General features: G+C 42.6%; 1 protein-coding gene across 5 annotated transcripts in view; it reads right to left on the bottom strand.

The window, feature by feature from the left end:
- Positions 1–20,562, bottom strand: part of pcdh9 (protocadherin 9) — a 783,218-nt gene that overhangs the window by 272,710 nt on the left and 489,946 nt on the right. Inside the window, exon 3 of one of the 5 annotated variants that reach the window (XM_033023040.1) lies at positions 15,647–16,224. The exons of the other annotated variants lie outside the window; for them this stretch is intronic. Within the exon in view, the coding sequence (XP_032878931.1) occupies positions 16,154–16,224 (71 nt within the window). The 3' untranslated portion in view covers positions 15,647–16,153. Of the gene's footprint in view, positions 1–15,646; positions 16,225–20,562 lie in introns of those variants that run through there. 5 annotated transcript variants of the gene reach the window in all.

Genomic DNA, 20,562 nt, shown 5'->3' with positions numbered 1-20,562 from the left:
CCATATGCCAATTTCATCAGTTGGGATATCCCAGTGATGATATGTAGGCAGCGAAATTATGCCAGCAGGTTCAAAAACCACTCTGGAGTCATTTCGGCTTTTGCAAGTCAGAAGATGGGCTCACCTCTCGGAAATGCAGGGAATTGCATTATCACTTCTCTGTTATACCCAGTTAGGGCTATTGCCTTCGCAAAATGCTTTAAGGCATGAGATAATTCCCAAAATGGCAGTAACGTGCAGCCTGCAAAGTATCTCTTCAGAAAGAACTTATGTAGCAAGTTGAAGACTTGCTGGGGAAATTTAAATCGGCTGCGGGTGTGGAGTACCATTCTATGTGGGTAAAGCTCCAGTATTCCTGCGGACTTCCACCCTGTATTCAAGGAGCAGGATACTGGCCTCGCAAGAACAGTTTGTTGAACCAGGCTTGCAGTGATGGCAGGTGTGACCTATCCAGTGAGTCCTGCTGTAGGAGCAGCTGGCCAAAGAAGCAGCCTGTCTAACCAGGCTGGGAATAAACTTGTAGCGTGGCCTGCACAATAAAGCTCCAGCAAGGCCTGTAGGTCGAAGAAGTAGTCTGTCCCATTCGGCTCAGGAATGCTGGCAGGCATGCCTTGCACAGCAATATTGGTTTTGAGCTCCGGAAACGAGCTGTTGGCAAGCGTGGGGCTGAAGATGTGGTCAGACAGGTTCTGCAAATGGAACTCCGCTGGAGTTCCAACAAGCAGGTCAACCCAGGTTCAGAGACGCTGGCAGGTAAGGTCTCTTTATTAACCTCCGTAAAACTCTGAAATGGAGCAGTCTGTCGCCCCAGGTTTGGGTTTACTGGCAGCATGGGCTGTCTAGTATCTTTTCACTGTCTGTGGAGAAGATCAGGTTGATGCAGAGACATTGGCAGGGTGCATTGCATAGTAACCTCTGTAAGTTCCAAGTAGGAACAACTTGGTTACCCTGGTTCAGGGTAGACCATCTTGGAACTGGCTGGCCATATGGGTCATATTGACCAGGGAAGCACTGCCTCAACATCTGTGATTGAGGTTATCAGGCTGCTCAGTAGAGTGAAGTAGTTGAAGTCTCCCTCAACACACATTTCTGCTCAGTTAGTGGAGTTGCTAGTACGTTGGAAACATCATTGCCATCCTCTCTGGGATAGGTAGCTACCAGCAAGAAGCTGGTCTGGCATATAGTATTTTTATCTGATCTGCAGATTCATGTTGTGAATCAAAAATGTATATATAATAATCTGTAGGCTCTCAATACCAGTATTCCTGATTGAGTGGCTGGTCGAAGAGATTGTGTTGCGCACATTGGCGACTCAGAAGGTTGGTTTCAGTAAGAGGACTGCGAAGAAGGGTTTCGGCCCGAAACGTTGCCTATTTCCTTCGATCCATAGATGCTGTTGCACCCGCTGAGTTTCTCCAGCATTTTTGTGTGACTGCGAAGCAATTCCTGGTTCAGGCTTGCATTATGCTAATTTCCACTCTGAGGAAGAACGCTGAGGATTCGTGGTGACTCTAATAGTCAAGAGTTGATAGGGAACTCGTATTCGCACATCAAGTGGATACTGTGTTTCAGCTCTATTCATAAGGTTCTGATTGTATGTTATCAGTGAAATGAATGAATAACTAGATAATGCATCCTCCACGGCAAGAGAAGCCAAAAATATCCATCCGTATGGTCTATAGAGGAACGGTGATTCCAAGTGGAATCAGTGGCAGCTCACAGAGGATGAGTAGTTTGCCCAAGAACAAGAGGGGTATATTTCTGATATTTCTCAAGATTGCAGAAACGTGGAGAATGCCAAAACAGGTTAGGATTTGGCTAATCTGATCATGTGTTTGGTTATCCAATTTGAGATGGATGATTGGCTTTCAGCAATTTAGCCGATTCAGAGAATTGATCTTGAAGATGCATACTTTGCCATATCTGTACACAAGAGGCACAGATATCTGGTGTTTTGATAACAAAGCCAGTGGTGGAAGCTAATGCTGCCCTGCACAGATCAAAGGGCATTGTGTCATTGAGTTTTTAGATGACATGCAAAATTTGCAGCTGATAAGACTTAGGGGTTTATCAGTAGATGCCTCTTATGATTTTAAGGATGAGGCAACTTGAAATTTAATAGGGCCAACTTTGCCTATTCATTCAGGCCATGGTAAGGCGGCTGAAGAAGCTCCTATTTACTCGAAATCACGAGTGATGGCTGGTGCAGCCTTTTTCTCGGGCAGCTAGCTCTGCACGATTGTATGGGAAGTTTGTGAACTAGATATGCGAGTTACATTTAAACGGAAGTAACAGAGGTTTGTGTTGCTTTCAGTTTGGGCTTAGAGAAGCATTTATGTGATAGCACAATTGACACTGCTTGTGCTGCTTTGTCATTCTCTATTGTCCCATAAATGGGACAATAAATGATTGGTTATTCACCTGCTGTTCACTAACATTATGCAAGGTGTCTTTTATGTGACCACTCTAAAAGCCTACACTCATCGTAGTGTGCAATGTATATCAGTAAATTATAATGCAGATATTCATCTACTGTATTCCTAATGGGAGTAGTATCTTTTAAGGTGATTATGCTTTTAGCAACTGATTTCAGCACAAAGAACACAGTCTTTCCTCAATCTCTGCCTCGGTCTCTGGGTCATAACTGACATGAGGGTAGCTTGTTATGGGAATGATCTCATAAAGCATTACGGGCATGGTTGCGTACATTTGCAGTTGACAGCATACCCACCAGATCGAAGATTGGGAGTGTTATTATGTATACAGGTACACTGGGCTTGCTAGTACCTATGAGATGAAGGATAGTTTCTTCTTTGTTATTTAATAGTCTCACAAGAGATTGCTGATGACTCATTAGCAGGCAATAGAATGGATATTTCCTTTTCATCATACAGCAGGAGGCTTACATAGTGCGTTTTCAGAAGTTATAAAATTTGGTTGAATATGTCTGGATGTTTGCAGATAGAATTCAGAACAGTGTTACATGAGTTATTGTCTAACTCAAAGCCAATTGGGACTGTGGTCCGATTAAGAGCGATGGCCATGTATGCAAGTTAGCATCATGGTATTAATAACCCATGTTTTCTACCATTTATGGTTTATCTGTTTAAGTGTTTCAAACACAGATTGGGTTACTGCATGAAACCACAGAGCATTGAAGTCTTCACGTAGTCACTCACATGACTTCGATATAAAATAGAAAGATTAAACGAGAACTTACTGTTTGAAGTTTGATCTTTATTTTATGAGAAGTTGAAGTGAGGGATTACGTGCCCTCCACTCCCAACCCTGATTCTCATAAAGATCATCCAGTAGGTCTAGGGTCGTTAATTTTTCTATAGTTTAAATCCGTACAACTGGTCTGTGGCTTCATACAGTTGCTCTGAAGATTGACGCGAATGCGGGCTGGCGGGCTCTTCACGTATTCCCTCACTTCAACTTCTCATAAAATAAAGATCAAACTTCAAACGGTAAGTTCTCTTTTAATTTTTATATTTTCTCTAATCCAATATCTGCTCAGGGTTCTAAGAACTATAAATGAGAAATTAAAACAAACTTATTTGAACTTGCTCAAAACATAAAGAGTTGAAGGAACTCAACAGGCCAGGCAGCATCTGTGGAAGGTCAGGACCTTCCTTCACAGATGCTGCTTGACCCAACAGTTTGTGGTTTGCTCAAGATTTCAGCATGTGCAGTTTAGTTTTGTTTAAATTAAAAATTCAGTGTGGAAACAGGTCCTTCTGCCCACTGAGTGCATGCCAACCAGCAATCCCCGCACACTTACACTATCCCACACACTAGGGACAATTTATAATTTTACCAAGCCAATTAGCTTACAAACCTGTATGTCTTTGGAGTGTGCAAGGAAACTAGAGGACCCGGCGAAAAGCCAGGCAGATCACGGGAAGAACGTTCAAACTTCGTACAGATAGCTCCTACAATTAGGATCAAACCTGGATCTCTGATGTCCTACTGCTGCGTCCTGTCTACATATGTACTTGTCAACTGGCATCATGAATTGAGCCAGGCAATGTCCAAGATTTCCACATGTATTAGAAATGAATATTATTCCACAACTGAGGAAACCAGTTACTTCCCTGCTCCTCAGGTGTGGGTATTGACAGAAGTCAAATTGAACCTCCCATGAAGACTGGAAAACTCAGCCATTCAAATCTGAGGGGTTGGTTCAAAGTGGTGTCAAAATGTTGCCATGAGTCAGTTCACATGTCCGCTTGTTTTATCATATGATATACATAGCCCGAGGAGACCCAAGGGGAAAAAATGCGGAGATGTAAATAAATGCATCAACACGGCAATCATGAGACTTCTGAAAAATGCAGCATTCCAATTTAAAATTTACAAAAATGGAAAGGAAGATTTGGACTTTGAAGGTGACTTCCACAAACTCAGGGCATCCCAGTGTGCCAAACAACAACAAAGAACATCAGTGAAATAAGAAGCACGCAGGCAAATTGTGGCTAGAAACATCCCACAAACAGAAAATATACAATTAAGTAATTCTGTTTTAGAAATGCTGGTCGAGCTGTTTCTGTCAGCTGAAAAGTTTGCTGCTCCTCCCTATCTTTTAAGGATCTTTTACTACACCTGGGAGTGTAATGGGCCTGTCCCACTTAGGCGACTATTTCGGCGACTGCAGGAGACTATGCGCTCGCCACATGTTCACAGATGGTTGCCGGGTCGACGCCTTCATGGTCGTGAGGAGTTCCCGCATTCTGGGAACTAGTCGCAGCCTCATTATGAACGTCGCCAATTTTTCAACATGTTTTTCAATACTTTTATAAGTAATTTTTCAATACTTTTATAAGTAAGAAGTCTGCAAAAATCAAGACATTAGTGCAAAACACAATACAAAAAAGAACTAAACAAGTCCACGGTGATGCAAGAAGTGGTCCGTATTGTTCCCTTTGGGAGGTAGGATTAAGGATGTACAGGTTGATTCAAGAACGTGATTGTCGTAGGAAAGTAGCTGTTCCTGAACCTGGCAGTGTGGGACTTCATGCTCCTGTAACTCCTGCCTGATGGTAACAGCAGGACGAGGGCATGGGCTGCATGGCAAGGATCCTTATGATAGATGTCAACTTTTTTCGGCGGCATTTCATGGGGATATTTTTAATGATGGCGAGGGCTGTACCCATAATGGCTGTACCCAGTTGAATTCAACACTCTTTGCAGTTCCTGCATTCTCATGAATTGGCATTGCCAAGCTAGGCCATGATGTGTGAATACTAATGATCAGACACCAACACAACTGACCTCCGCTCATTCTGGAACATGGCTAGACTCACATACAACATCAGACAAGCGAATGCAATTCACCTGACCCACAAATTTAAACCAAGGAGCTCTGGGTGCAATCATTGATCCTGTTCATTAAACTGATACCACCAACATGGCAATAAAGTGCAGGTGAGTAATTTCTTTATTTTTCTTTAATATCTTTATTTTTTAGTACTTCGATGTTCTTTTGACAATTTAATTTGCTATGTTGATTGTTTTAAGTTGCTATGTTATTGTGTTTTTTTTAAATATGTTGCATTTAAAACTCATTAGATCTATTTGAGTAGTTTATAAATGTATTGAATAATAGTGACAATTAAAACCGTTCCAAGGCCTTTGACTGATGCTGATCTGTGAGGTTTTACCTGTAACATTTGTCTCATTAAAAAGCACTCCCTATTCTACATAAAATTATCTGATTTATCGCATTTCGGGTGAACTGAAGGACCAGTTCACTAAGTAGGAAATATATTGCCATTAGATGTGAAAGGTGCAATAACACTAATATCAATATGACCAAAACAAATGAGACACGAAAAAGAGCCTTTGGTCTTTGAACCTTTGCCAAGATGAGGAAAATGCACTGATGGATAATCTAATTGAATCCATGGAAGAAAGCATTGGGCTAATCAGAAATACTGTGGGTGCCTGGATTCTGATTATTACAGAGAGTTCAGATTAGTTCAACACCTGTTTTTAATGAAGTACGTGGATTTCCTGGTTGCACCAGAAGCAGGTGTTCATCTGAAGCACACAGACCTGACCTGTCTGGGTCTGCATCGAAGCATATTGAACCTTATTCCCTGTTATATGAAATCAATAAAACTGACAGAACTTCGCCATTTCCATTTGAACAGCTTAAAGTTGAGTCAAGTGAAGTTGAATTCATAGCTATATGCACAAGTCCGGAGAGGTACAGAGAAACATTTGCTTGCAATAGCATCACAGGCACGTAGGCCCAGACAACATGAAACATAAAGTATGCATAAATTACACGCAAATTCTACAAAAAGACGAAAACAAAAAGAACGTGCAGAAAAAAAAGACATTGGTGCAAATATGCACAATTAACAAACAAGCTCATGTTAAAGCAAATGGATGTCCCTGGTCTTTTGTTGCCAAAATAGGAATATGGGTGTGCCAGTACACTCATGAACATATTAGTGGAAATTAGTCATTAGCAGGGGTCAAGGAAAGAGCGATCATGTCACAACCATGTTTCCACAAATCTTTCCACCACTACGCGCAAGAAGCACAAGAAGCGCAAGATGCCATTGTATGCAGAAGCCAAGAAGTGTGTTCGGCTCTGGCTGAAAATGTTCTAATCTTGTGATGTGGGCTCGATAAGAAGAGTCATAAGCAGGAACATAAAATGCAAGATCTATCTATATAGTATGCTGCTCTGTTGGGAGTGTAGAAGATGTTCCAACTGAACAGATCAACATTGCCTGAGTTGCTCTATTGCCAGATACAAACTACTTCCCAAGTTCTTCTGTTATTCAGCCCAAAATAGTGCCATAAAGTGGAATAAAGGACAAGTGTTTCAGAGCAATGGAATTGACACCTCGTCTGCAAACTTGTATTATTTTTTTTAATTCACCAATGAATTTAATGCTCTTCCAACAACAACCTAGCTCTTCCAACAAGCTCTAGGGGCTAGTGGAATCAAGGGATATGGGGAGAAGGCAGGCACGGGTTATTGATTGGGGATGATCAGCCATGATCACAATGAATGGCGGTGCTGGCTCGAAGGGCCAAATGGCCTCCTCCTGCATCTATTTTCTATGTTTCTATGTTTCTCTGTAACCAGATGGATTACTTTAGACCAGGCTTGACCCTCACTTTAAATCCCATGCTTAAATTGTCATCTTTGCGGTCCTAAAGTCCAACCACATGCTGTGGAATTAATCATGGCCAACATTAAGTACAAGAAACTGCAGCTCTGATAACCTTTTAACAGTTGTGAAAGGCTTCCTCACTGTTTCCAAATGAGCCCAATGATCAGAGACATCCAAAAACTTTTAATACTTCAAAATTATTTTTAAAAGAATAAATTTGTTTCAAACGGATTTCACTAATTTAAATTAATGATGTCTACTACAATCTTATTGAACGATGGGGCAGGCCTGCATCCTCTGTTTAACAAGCTACTATGTTCTGATATAATTAAAATGAACTGAAACAAAATTGCCTTAAGTTGCATTTGATAACGTTTTTACAAGTAAGAAGCCCACATTAAAGCCCACATTACTTATCTCTATGTTAAGGGGCTGTCCCACTTGGGTGACCTAATTGGCGAGTTTAGAAGCGTTTAGGAGAGTTTGAAAAAATGTCATAATGAAGACCTCCTTCAACTATGTAGAAGACCTCCTTCGACTATGTTGAAGACTAGCTTCAACATCCTACGACTAGCTACGACTAACTTTGGGAAAATTGGACACCGAATAGTGGAGCGTGAAGACGACCTCCTTCGACCTCCCTACGACTACGATGAAGACTATGTACGACTACCTTCGACTATTCTCGATTACCTTGCCGACCTACTACGATCTACCATGACCTACTTCGACTAAATCTACGAGTAAAAAAAGTATCTATTTTTTTTCCATGGCGACCTTTTTTTACTCTCGGGCATTTTTCAACGTTGAAAAATACGCCGCGACCAAGGTGAGGTCTCGAGTACACGGGGACTACTCTCGAGCATGAAGGAGAGTTACAAAGACCGCCTTCGACCTCGTGTCGACCATGTTGCGAGTATGAGTCGAGGGCAAACTCGCCTGAACTTGCGGATTAGGTCGCCCAAGTGGGACAGCCCCATTACTGTGTATCGTGATTGTGTATCAGTGCAGAAGTCTGGAACAAGCTGTTGCTTACTTTGCGAATGTCAGGAGTTTTACTACAGATCTTCAACCCCAGCACGGTCCTGTCCAACATACCTGTATATTCATTCCGCTTCCCACTGCCTTTTGTACCAACAGCACATAGAGTCATAGAGTGATATAGTGTGGAAACAAACCCTTCAGCCCAACTTGCCCACACCGGCCAACAATGTCCCAGCTACACTAGTCCCACTAGCCTGCGCTTGGTCCATATCCCTCCAAATCTGTCCTATCCATGTACCTGTCTAACTGTTTATGAAACTATGGGATAGTCCCAGCCTCAACTACCCCCTCTGGCAGCTTGTTCCATACACCCACCACCCTTTGTGTGAAAAAGTTACCCCTCAGATTTCTATTAGATCTTTTTCCCTTCAGCTTGAACCCATGTCTTCTGGTCCTCGATTCCAGTACTCTGGGCAAGAGAATCTGTGCATCTACCTGATCTATTCCTCTCATGATTTTGTACATACCAGGTACTACAGCATTTATCAGGTTTATATTAAAGCCATTTCAGCAGGAAGCTCGGAGCTGTGCTAGAGCAGTGCGGGGCAATGCTTCCTTATAATCATCTCCATCAGAAAGCTCCATGAAGTCACTTGACACCTGCACAGTGTGTTACTGATGAATGCGCGACCTCTGTAAAACAAATCTCGGTCCCTTCGGAACCAAGTATGGGTGCATCAATTGCACAGGTCACTGCACTAAATTTAGCAATGAGCTCCACAACCCCTGGCTGACAGTATAAAACCTGACAGGGAATGCCAGGTTATTTTCAACTGCAGACCATATAGTAATCCAGCAAATGTCCTGAAATGGGTAGTTGTAAGACAGACACCTGCTGGCACATATAACCATTCCGGCCAAACATTAAGTTCATCTGGGAACAAACCGAGTTCACAGTGAGAGCCACATTTACCCAATTAAATGCTTCAAGGAGACATACAGTGATGAATCAAAATATATGCAGAAGGAGATGGAGTGGATTCATCTGCAGTGTTTGCTGTTTGTCACTGATATCATGAAATTGGTTCACAAAAGTAGCTTTTAGAGCAAGAGGTGGACAGGGAGAAAAGAGCCTTGGATATAAAGAAGTTATTTTCAACACAATGCTTTGCTGTAAAATAAAATATTTACGTTGGATGAATAGCACTTTGTGCATTAAAGACTTGAGAACAGTTACACATTTACTTTTGCTGAAAACATGACTGTGTGTTATTTAGCCGATCTAGTCCGTGACCATCCATAATGCTCTATAGGCTGGGGAAACCTCCTATCAACTTTGAAAAGCTTGGACTGTTTTCTTTAGATTGGAGATTTAGGCGAGACCTGATACAAGATTGAGGGGAGACCTGATACAAGCCTGAGGCATAAATAGGGTAGACAGTCAGAACTTTTTTAAAGATTGAAGAGCAGAGTTTTAAGGTCAGAGGGGGAAGGTTTAAAGGAGATGTGCGGGGCAATTAAAAAAAGAATACAGTTAGTGATAAACCCCTGAATGCGCTGCCAGGAGGGGTGGTGGAAGGAGTTATGATAATGGTCTTTAAGAACCATATAGGCACATGGATATGCATAGAATGGAGGGATGGGGATCACTTGCAGGCAGAGGAGATTAATTTAACTTGGCATCTTGATCGGCACAGATATTGTGGGCCGAAGAGCCTGTTCATGTGCTGTACTGTTCTGCGTTCTAACTCTGGGCCCGTGAAAGGCAAGCGTTTGTAGGCCCAAGGGGAGTCTGGGGTAAAGGGACCAATTGGATGCTTTTAAATAGAGGTGATATTGCCTTGTCGGACCAAATTGCCTCTTTCGTTTCTGTAAACCATTCCTGCTTCTGGGTTGTGGACTTTGCAGAGACATCAAGAACTGTCAAGAACAAGATCTAGGTGTTTCGATAAGTGAGTTGCGTGCTTTTGCCTCAAGGAAGTAGGAAGTTGCAAACTTCCTGCTGTTTATTCCAGGTTGAATTTCCAGCACTCCACGCTTATCTTTAAAATAATCATGTTAAATGCACAGAAACTGTTTATTGATCCCTCTGCTTCTGAAATAGGTTACTCTTTTCATGAGCAGAACATTCCCAGATCCATTGGAGGTGAATCATTTAATTAAAATCCATTCCATTTTGCAAAGTGAAGAAGAAACTGAATGAGATGGTGGCCAGGGGCTTGCATAGTTCAACAATAGTGCAGAACTTACAAGTTAATCTTGTACTGTTAAATAAAAAGACAAGCATTCAAAGCAAACTATTTCCCCAACTGGAACAAATTCACACAGTTAGCATACTAAAAGAAGTGGAACAAACTGGGGACTGAAATTCAAATACTTTGACTCAGCAGGTCAAAAGAATTCCATTAAAATTATTAATAAGTTAGTCCTCTGCTCCACTTACTTAAAAGGGCCAAAGCAGTAATCACAAATAACCTATCAAACAGAGTAACTCACTGTGCAATTTTCATAAAGAAATATGAAAGAGATTATGAAACGCTAGGGAGGAGAGCATAAATGGCATGCCAAAACATGCTGATCTCATTACAGGAGGCAAAATCACTGAAAGGAAAACGTCCTTGAAATATCTCACCTAGCTGCAAGACCTTTATGGGTTATCGTGACATTTTGATGCTTTTATTTGGCAATGAATGTGACAAGATGAAGGCATTTGTTTGCTTAATTTGAGAGAGAGATGAAAAACTACTTGGATTGTCTCAGTATTTGGGTATTTTCCCCCCAAACATAGGTAGTTGGATTTTAAAGATTGCTGTGGCCATATGTGTGTAGGTTGTGGGTAATATACACTTGTCTACAAATTAATCCTATAGAAAGTCCAAGTATTACAACACAGCATGTTGAGCACACCTATGCTGAATTTTCAGGCTGTGCATAAAAGCTTTCACAGAATTAAAGGATATATTTTAAGGCATAAACAAGGCATTTGGGCCTTCAAATCATGGGAGAAACTGTTGCCACTTGAATCATTTGAATCATTTGATCTTAACCTGCACTGTTCATCCTGCAAATCCCAGAATTTAAAAAATTCCATCTGTCATACAATGCAACTTTCCAATCTTCGCATTCACTTCTCCTCAACGTCAAAACAAAACACAATTGAAATTGAATGATAATTGAAGACATCTATTGAAGACATCTATGTCAAGAGTGAATTATGAAGGGCCCGAACAGAGTAAATTAAAAAAAATTCAAAGGACATAGATTGTAAGTCACTGAGGCCTCAATGGGCCCGACTATGGGTGGACATGGGATGGGGACTGGACATTGTGCCTTCCCCCACAGTGGGAGTCATTGTGGGGGGATGTTTTTATGTTTAAATTTCTTTATTACTGTTATGTCTGTATTCTTTCTTCATGTGCTGCATTGGCAAGAAGCATTTCACTACACCTAGGTGTATGTGACCAATAAAATAACCTTTGAACCTTTGAACCTTTGATAGGAAGTTTAAGTGGGGAGATGAAGAAATTATTTTGACTCTAGGGTGGTGAGATTTTGGAACTCACTGTCTGAAAGTGGAGTGGAAGCAAAAACAGTGCCTGGAGGTGTACGTGGTATAGAGGAATAAAGACCAACTGTAGAAGGTGGGATTTGGCTGATTAGCTCCTTATTGATGTGCCGAGTGGTCTCCTTCTCCAGCTGTAAATATTTTATGATTTCTATGATAGGATTTTGTCGGACAAGAGTAAACATGGTTGTAGAAACAAGGTCTACATACAGTTTACATACAAACCCGCTGTGTTCCAATTGAATGGTGGAGCAAACTCAGTCGTCTTATCATCCTTTATAAAATATGATGAATTTCAGACAAATTATGGACCCTGTTCAAATGATGAGTTTGACTCTGGGATCGTTATTCTATGAGCTGACATGTTTTTAATAGACTGAATATTCTCCTGACACAATCGCATAATCTCAGGCCAATATCACCAAAGCTACAAATCATCAAAATTTGGACATGACCTAGTTTGTTCGCCTGGACTGGACATATTTGGATGGCACAGCAACACAGTTGGAACCTTTGCCATGTCAGAACGCCTGTGACCCAGGTTCAATGACATCTGGTGCTGTCTGTGTGGAGTTTGCACATTCACCCTATGACCGTGTGGATTTCATCCGGTTACTTCAGTTTTCTTTCGCATTCCAAAGACATGTGAGGAGGGAGATTAAATGCCCTTACGGTCGGGAGAATTGATGGGGAAAATGAGGAGAATTAAATGGGATTAATTTAGGATTAGTACGAATGGGTAGTTGTTGGTCGGCATGCACTCAGTCGGCTGAAGGACCTACAGGCGTATTTTCAGGCTGTATCTCTCTGTTTTTGTATATGTGCCCACTCATCCTTTCGACATCTCTTGAGATCAGAGACGTGGAATGTTTGCATGGAATAAATGTTAGGCTTTGGCCATGGATCAGTTGCAACAGTTAAGCATGTTGTGCTTGCCATCTTGATCCGGTACATGCTGACTTGATGTGGGTTTGAACCAATGCAAAAATTACTTGTCTTTTTGAAGCCAGTTTGTGTTTACAAACCCAGGAATCTTTCAAGTGTTGATTCTGAGCCATATTGGCACACCACCTATTCAAACCATCTATTCAAACGGTGAAAAGTGTGAATGCACTGGTGCAGATGTTGGTTCAGATCAACCCATCCAAGGCAGGAAACATAGAAACATAGAAAATAGGTGCAGGAGGAGGCCATTCGGCCCTTCGAGCCAGCACCACCATTCATTGTGATCATGGCTGATTGTCCCCTATCAATAACCCGTGCCTGCCTTCTCCCCCATATCCCTTGACTCCACTAGCCCCTAGAGCTCTATCTAACTCTCTCTTAAATCCGTCCAGTGACTTGGCCTCCACTGCCCTCTGTGGCAGGGAATTCCACAAAATGTATTTAAGAGTTTCCAAAGTGCACCATTCTTTGGGTAACCCAGATGTGTTTTCATAGCACTCCTTGCTTGCAGCTTTCCAATTTAAAGAGAGTCTCTCCACTCAGGCCCTGGAACTCAACAGAGGCAGGTCACTTTAATATATTCCTATTTCCATTGGGTTCCTGCTCTCCCATCTCCTCCACCTCCTTGATGGTAACTCTTGTTCAATAATCTCCCACACCCACTCACTAATTTCCAGGCACCAAGTATTAATTATTTGAGCCCTCAAATAATTGCTGATTTGTGATTAAAGCTTCCAACTACTTCTTGCCACATCCACTCCCCCCACCGCCAAATGCTGTAAGTGTGATGCGAAGGAAGGAACTGCAGATACTGGTTTAAAATGAAGATGGACACAAAATGCTGGAGTAACTCAGTGAGTCAGACTGCATCTTCAGAGAAAAGGAATAGGTGACGTTTCAGGCCAGGTAATTTTACATAAAAGGTCTCCCCGAAACGTTACCTATTCCTTTTCTCCAGAGCTACTGTCTGTTCCGCTGAGTTACTCAAGCTTTTTGTGTCTATCTAATGCATCTGGAACATCTCTATTCCATTCTCCAGTCAAATCCATTCATCCTCATCCCTATACAACCCTCAACCTGACCATGAATCTATCTACGTTTTGCTAAGCCCCCGTCTCCCTTGGTACAATGCCAATTCAGCGACTGTTGCATTTGTAGATTATTATTTGGCCAAACAGTCATGGATCATAGCAACTACTTAACACACTTTTGCCAGACTACAATGTGTGCATCAGCCTCACGAGTTAACACGACTACCTCGGCTGCTTTCAAGCATTGACCTTAGGAGGGTGCACTCAACCTGTATGGTCTTGATTGAAATTGCATGGATACTGCTGGTTTGTGATTAAGGTAATCTCCGTGGAGCTATAAACCAAATCTGAAAGTGAAGCCAAACGTGGGAATACAAGTATTACCACAGCAGTTGTACACAGTTGTCCACAGGTAATTTAACAAAAGCCTTTGGTGTGATATCAATCAATATTCAATCTGTATCTAATAGGTTGCAAGGAAGTTCACAGAATGTGTTAATCTTACTGTCCAAAGGAGCAACTAAATAAATTCTAAAAAACCTCACCCTCATTAGAAAGCACCAGTATAATATACGAGATGTCACATATCAGGAGATGCTATTGGTTAGCATATCATCAATGGGACAGAAGTATTCTTTCCAGTCTTAGGTGTAGGCTGCCTATCCATGTGGCCTATGCATACAAGTCCGCAAGAAATTATAGCTCACCATTTATTGACAGCAATAGGATCATCCCATTCAGAGGCCACAAGGAGAGTTGGGATCTGGGAGGTGAATGTTCGACAAAATTAACTATTTCTCCCACGTATCATTTCATTGCCTTGCAGGACGGCTCAAGATATTTTACAACCACTGAAGCAACAATCCTATGCGATAAGTGCCAGATTGGAGGACACATTTGTGCTCGGTTTTACGTGCTAAATGCACAATGTTCACGTTAATCTCAGATTTAAAGTCTAGGCAACCAAATTTCAGAAGCAGAGTTCAAAATTAGTACAATGAACATACATCATGAGCTCGGCGCATAAAACAGTGAGTACATTTCTATCTCAGTCTGTCATAATAATGTGATTGGAGGGATAAAAATATTTGAAAGCATGCTGGGGATAATGTATCTATTCTCCTTCAAAATAGAGGACAAGGGATTTTTTTTTTAAACCTACCTGAGGAGCTTTGAGAAAAAAAAAATCATCCAAAATTAAGCACATCAGACAGTCTCAGCCTAGATTTTATGATTAAGCACATTAAGTGGGACTTGAACCCGCAAAGCTCAGAAGTGAAGATAACCAGCTGGACCACAACACTTTTGCTATCAGGTTGAAGCCAGAACATTATACTGGAATAGTTTGAATGAAGTTGCTAATGGTATTGGTATTGCTATTACTTTATTATTGTCACCTGTACCGAGATGCAGTGAAAATGTGTTTTGCTTGTTGTCCAGGCAAATCATAACTTACACGATTACATCAGGTAGTGCAAAAAGAAAAATGAAACAGAATTGAGAAAATAGTTCCAGCTACAGAGAAAGAGCAGATAAAACAATAATGCACGAGTCACAACAAAGTAGATAGGAAAGATCCTTAGCTTATGAGAGGGCATTTAAGAGAATGATAATAGTGGGCAATAAGCAGTTCTTGAATCTGGTGGCAACTGCTTTCAAGCTTTTATATCTTCTGCCCGATGGAAGAGAGGAAAGAGCGAATGTCCAGGGTCAGAATGGTCCTTGATTATGCTGTTTAAGAAGGAACTGCAGATGCTGGAAAATCGAAGGTACACAAAAAAGCTGGAGAAACTCAGCGGGTGCAGCAGCATCTATGGAGCGAAGGAAATAGGCATCGTTTCGGGCCGAAACCCTTCTTCAGACTGATCGGGGGTGGGGGGGGGGGGGGGGGGGGGAGAAGAAAGAAAAAAGGAGGAGGAGCCCGAAGGCTGGGGGATGGGAGGAGACAGCAGGAGGGCTGAGGAAGGGGAGGACACAGCAAGGACTAACAAAATTGATTGTGCTGGCTGCTTTTGTGAGTCTTCCTGAAGTGAATCTGACCAAGTAAAGTTTGATGGGCGATAGTAAAGATTCTCTATGTGCCATGAGTTCCATCCATAATCAATAATTGACCCCCTAGAAATGGCAGCGGTCAATGCACACCTGTATCTTGCTTTCCACTCCAAACAGTAATCTCTGATACAGTGGGAAGGAAGTGTGCAATCCTAGGTCACATAAGAGGACTCTTCACAGAAAACATTAAGCATTTCCACCAAGTATCAGTAACAGAGGCACAATATATTGGCATTACCCGGATACAGGAAATGTAACTTACGTAAATGAGTTGGATCTTTACAATAAATTTCTATTCCAAACGTTCCCAAATATGGTTTTCTTTCCCCCAGCCAACCAGTGAAATCTCAATAAAATCTCAGAAGCTTCTAAAGGTGCTTATTTTAGCTGTTCGAAATCTCCAAGGTTTACTTAGTTCATATTCTGTACATCAAAACAAATCATCTTACAAATGTATTACAGGTACCTGTAGAGACTCTGTACATTATATTAGTTGATGAAGACATGTACACTGTAAGACAGAAAACAGTTTTAATACTTCAGGGTATCACCCCATGCAAGGGTCAAACAGGAACATGGCAAGAATCTATTCAGTCTGTAAATTAGTGTCAATTACTTATCATAAGTGGCTGGTATGGAGCTCCTCCCTTCATTATATTAATGGGAAGCTCAAACAATTTAGTTCAAGTATGCTAACACTTCCATTAAAATAAGAGATAAATTCAAAAGAACCAGGTTAATTGTCGCTATAACAACATCATTAAGGGTAATTTCAAATCTCATGTGTTTAATCAATCAACAACATTCAAAGACCATACAACATCACCATAGGCATAAGATGCATTTGAATCAGTCTCTCCATTCACATCTACCATAGGAAGCAGTCATCTGATTCTAGACCCAGTTCTCAAACCTGTTACCACTTGCAGCTTCAGTTGATCTTCAGAATGTCCAACAATTTTGATTTATGCTCTTGCTTTGTTATTCTGTATTTTCCTAACCCTCCAAAAGGTGTTATTCAGCATGTGTAAGACATAATTAGTTGTGGGTGTGCAGGCAATTGAGGGAATGGTGCTGATGTGATTGCTTTGCATGTACCAGTAATCCAGCCTACAATCCAATTGTTTCAACGTTGAATTTTCTATTTTCAGCTAACCCACACCGCTAGAATTCTCCTCCCACCCACACTCACCCATCCACCTTTTTTTCTCCCTTTTGTTCACTTTTATCTTGCCCCTCCCTGCATGTAGTTCCATCTGTCCATACTCCCTCCCCATCTGGTTCCAACCCTATCCACACTGCCTGTGCAAATAATTGACAACTTTACGTGCCAACATCTGCATAGAAACATAGAAATACAGAAAATAGGTGCAGGAGGAGGCCATTCGGCCCTTCGAGCCAGCACCGCCATTCATTGTGATCATGGCTGATCATCCCCTATCAATAACCCGTGCCTGCCTTCTCCCCATATCCCTTGACTCCACTAGCCCCTAGAGCTCTATCTAACTCTCTCTTAAATCCATCCAGTGACTTGGCCTCCACTGCCCTCTGTGGCAGGGAATTCCATAAATTCACAACTCTCTGGGTGAAAAAGTTTTTTCTCACCTCAGTCTTAAATGACCTCTCCTTTATTCTAAGACTGTAGCCCCTGGTTCTGGACTCGCCCAACATTAGGAACATTTTTCCTGCATCTAGCTTGTCCAGTCCTTTTATAATTTTCTATGTTTCTATAAAATCCCCCCTCATCCTTCTAAACTCCAGTGAATACAAGCCTAGTCTTTTCAATCTTTCCTCATATGAGAGTCCCGCCATCCCAGGGATCAATCTCGTGAACCTACGCTGCACTGCCTCAATCACAAGGATGTCCTTCCTCAAATTAGAAGACCAAAACTGTACGCAATACTCCAGATGTGGAGTATATCCCGCTTCATGTGGCCAAGATAGGAGTATTTTAATTTAACAAATTTGCGCCTAATGTGATCTATTTTAAAACACTTACATGAAAAATAATCCCATTTTATCTTAAAATTAGGTAAGCTATTTTTTTTGGACTTCCGGTTTTCATCCAATGTTTTCTTCCCTTGCTTTATAAATCATATGTTATTCTTGCTATCAAAGAAAAGCAGTGAAAATATGTCCAAAAGGAGACATTTTAAAGATAATACAGGTGCACAACCTTTTATCCGAAAGCCTTGGGAAAAGACACTTTTCGTAATTCGTAATTTTTCGGCCTTCGGAATGGAAGATTTTTAGCGTAGATTTTAACGGCTGGCTCAGTGGTAGAGTGCTCGGCTCATATCCGCAAGGTCGCGAGTTTGCGCCTCGAATCACCTCTCATACTCATGTCACCCTAGCGGGGCTACATGCCCTTAGGCGGCCTAGTCGCGAGTTTGCGCATCGATCCCGGCAGTTACTCGGTCGCGGGTTTGAGTCTTCAATGTAGTTTTTTCTTGCAGAATAAATGTTTGTATGAAATGCAGTGTAGGAGAGGTGTACTGACTGTGTGGGCAGAACTTTGGAAGTGATTGCCCACCAGTCTCAAAAGCCGCTGTGTCTCCCTGTCCCTGGGATAGCAGGGGGCGATCAAACAGCACAATATCCCCCTCCCCCTCCAACTCCAGAGGAATCCGCTCCCCGATGGGCCGCTACGGCGACAAGTGGCAGTTCGCCCACAGCCCGAACTGCGCCCCCTCATCCGCCACCCCAAGAACAAGACGTACCTTGCACACCATCAGCTTCTGCGTGTTCCTCTGGAGTTGGAATGGGGCTGGGCTGGAGTTGGTGATCTGGTATCTCCGTGCTTGCAGTGGGCCTGGGGGTCGGTGTCCCGATGAGGGGGCGCAGCTCGGGCTGTGGGCGAACTGCCACTTGTTGCCGTAGCGGCCCATCGGGGAGCAGCTTCTGGTGGTCCTGACGTCTCCGGCCAGTTTGCAGTTTTCCTCTGGAGTTGGAACGGGGCTGGGCTGCTGCTGGCTGTGGGTCTCTGGGATCTCCGTGCTTGCAGTGGGCCTGGGGGTTGGTGTCCCGTTGGTCCTGACGTCTCCGGTGACTGGCACTAACCTGCTGGCATCGCCGACGTGAAGACAGTGCAAAGCTCCCGCGCCGGTGCAATGGGTGGGGAGCTGGAGAGGGGAGGGAAGGGGTCACACACATGGCCGGGAAGCAGACGGGTGTAGGTGGGGTGAAACTGAAGGGAGCGACAATCTGCTGCTGCCTGCCCGCTGAATTAAAAAGTTCCCACGCAAGACTCACGATACACTGTGTATCGTGAGTCTACCGTGGGAACATTTTAACTCAGCGGGCAGGCAGCAGCAGATTGTCAATTATTAACCCTCCCGCGCAATATACCCTCACCTTCTCTTTTATGAATGGGGATTTAGTTCCCCTTTTTCGAGGACCGACCGGAGGTCCCGCTGTCACCTCTGCGGGCCGCCCTCGGTGAACGTCTTCAAGGATCTTTCTTCAAGGACCGAAAAAATGTCCGCTATTCGGAGCTTTTCGTTATTTGGAACTTTGGATAAAAGGTTGTGCACCTGTACTATTAATGAAATTCAGCATTACTCACTCACATTTGCAGCATACCCACTCCCAATTTTTTGGCTTCTCTGAGCAAACTGTTTTTCTCTAACATATGCTTGCGCTACTTTCCTTCAGTATTAGGATGATACAAAGCACATACACCCGAGGTTACTTTCAGGGATATGCCAGACGTAAACATATTTTGACATTGCAGCTCATACACACAAGGTTTAAAACATGAGTCCTCTTTGGGTTCCTTTCAGCTCCTCGACTGTGTGGAATTTTTAATGCAGCACATATGCCTTCCCATCTCAAGGCACTACTCAAACCTCATCAACAATCAGGAGCAAGATTAACAACACAGATTATCATCTAAATGAAACAAGACTGCAAATGATTGAAGTTCATTATTCTTGTGCATGAATCACAGAAGGTTAGCAGGCAGGTCAAAAAAAATACATTAAGAAGGCAGATGACATAGACAATAGACAATAGATGCAGGAGTAGGCCCTTCGAGCCAGCACCGCCATTCAATGTGATCATGGCTGATCATCCCCAATCAGTACCCCGTTCCTGCCTTCTCCCCATATCCCTTGACTCTGACAGGGCTATTTTTAAGAGCCCTATCTAGCTCTCTCTTGAAAGCATCCAGAAAACCTACCTCCACCGCCGAGGCAGAGAATTCCACAGACTCACCACTCTCTGTGAGAAAAAGTGTTTCCTCGTCTCCGTTCTAAATGGCTTACTCCTTATTCTTAAACTGTGGCCCCTGGTTCTGGATTCCTTCAACATCGGGAACATGTTTCCTGCCTCTAGCGTGTCCAAGCCCTTAACAATCTTATATGTTTCAATGAGATCGCCTCTCATCCTTCTAAACTCCAGTGGAAACAAGCCCAGTTGCTCCATTCTCTCAGCAGATGACAGTCCGGCCATCCTGGGAATTAACCTTGTAAACCTACGCTGCACTCCCTCAATAGTCAGAATGTCCTTTCTCAAATTAGGGGACAAAAACTGCACACAATACTCCAGGTGTGGTCTCGCCAGGGCTCTGTACAACTGCAGAAGGACCTCTTTGCTCATATATTCGATTCCTCTTGTTATAAAGGCCAACATGCCATTCGCTTTCTTCACTGCCTGCTGTACCTGCATGCTTACTTTCATAGACTGATGTACAAGGACCCCCAGATCCCGTTGTACTTCCTCTTTTCCCCTCATTTTGGCCCTCATTGCGAAGGGGCTGGAGTTTAGTAATAGGGAGGTTTTTGTTACAGCTGTACAGTAACAAAATAGTTTTGGCCTTTACCTAAAAAAAGGATACAGAGCATTGGAA

The sequence above is a fragment of the Amblyraja radiata genome, chromosome 6, assembly GCF_010909765.2.
Source record: "Amblyraja radiata isolate CabotCenter1 chromosome 6, sAmbRad1.1.pri, whole genome shotgun sequence".
In the NCBI taxonomy this organism is placed as follows: domain Eukaryota; kingdom Metazoa; phylum Chordata; class Chondrichthyes; order Rajiformes; family Rajidae; genus Amblyraja; species Amblyraja radiata.
The sequence above is the reverse complement of the archived record's forward strand: the minus strand, read 5'-3'. Positions and strand labels throughout refer to the sequence as shown.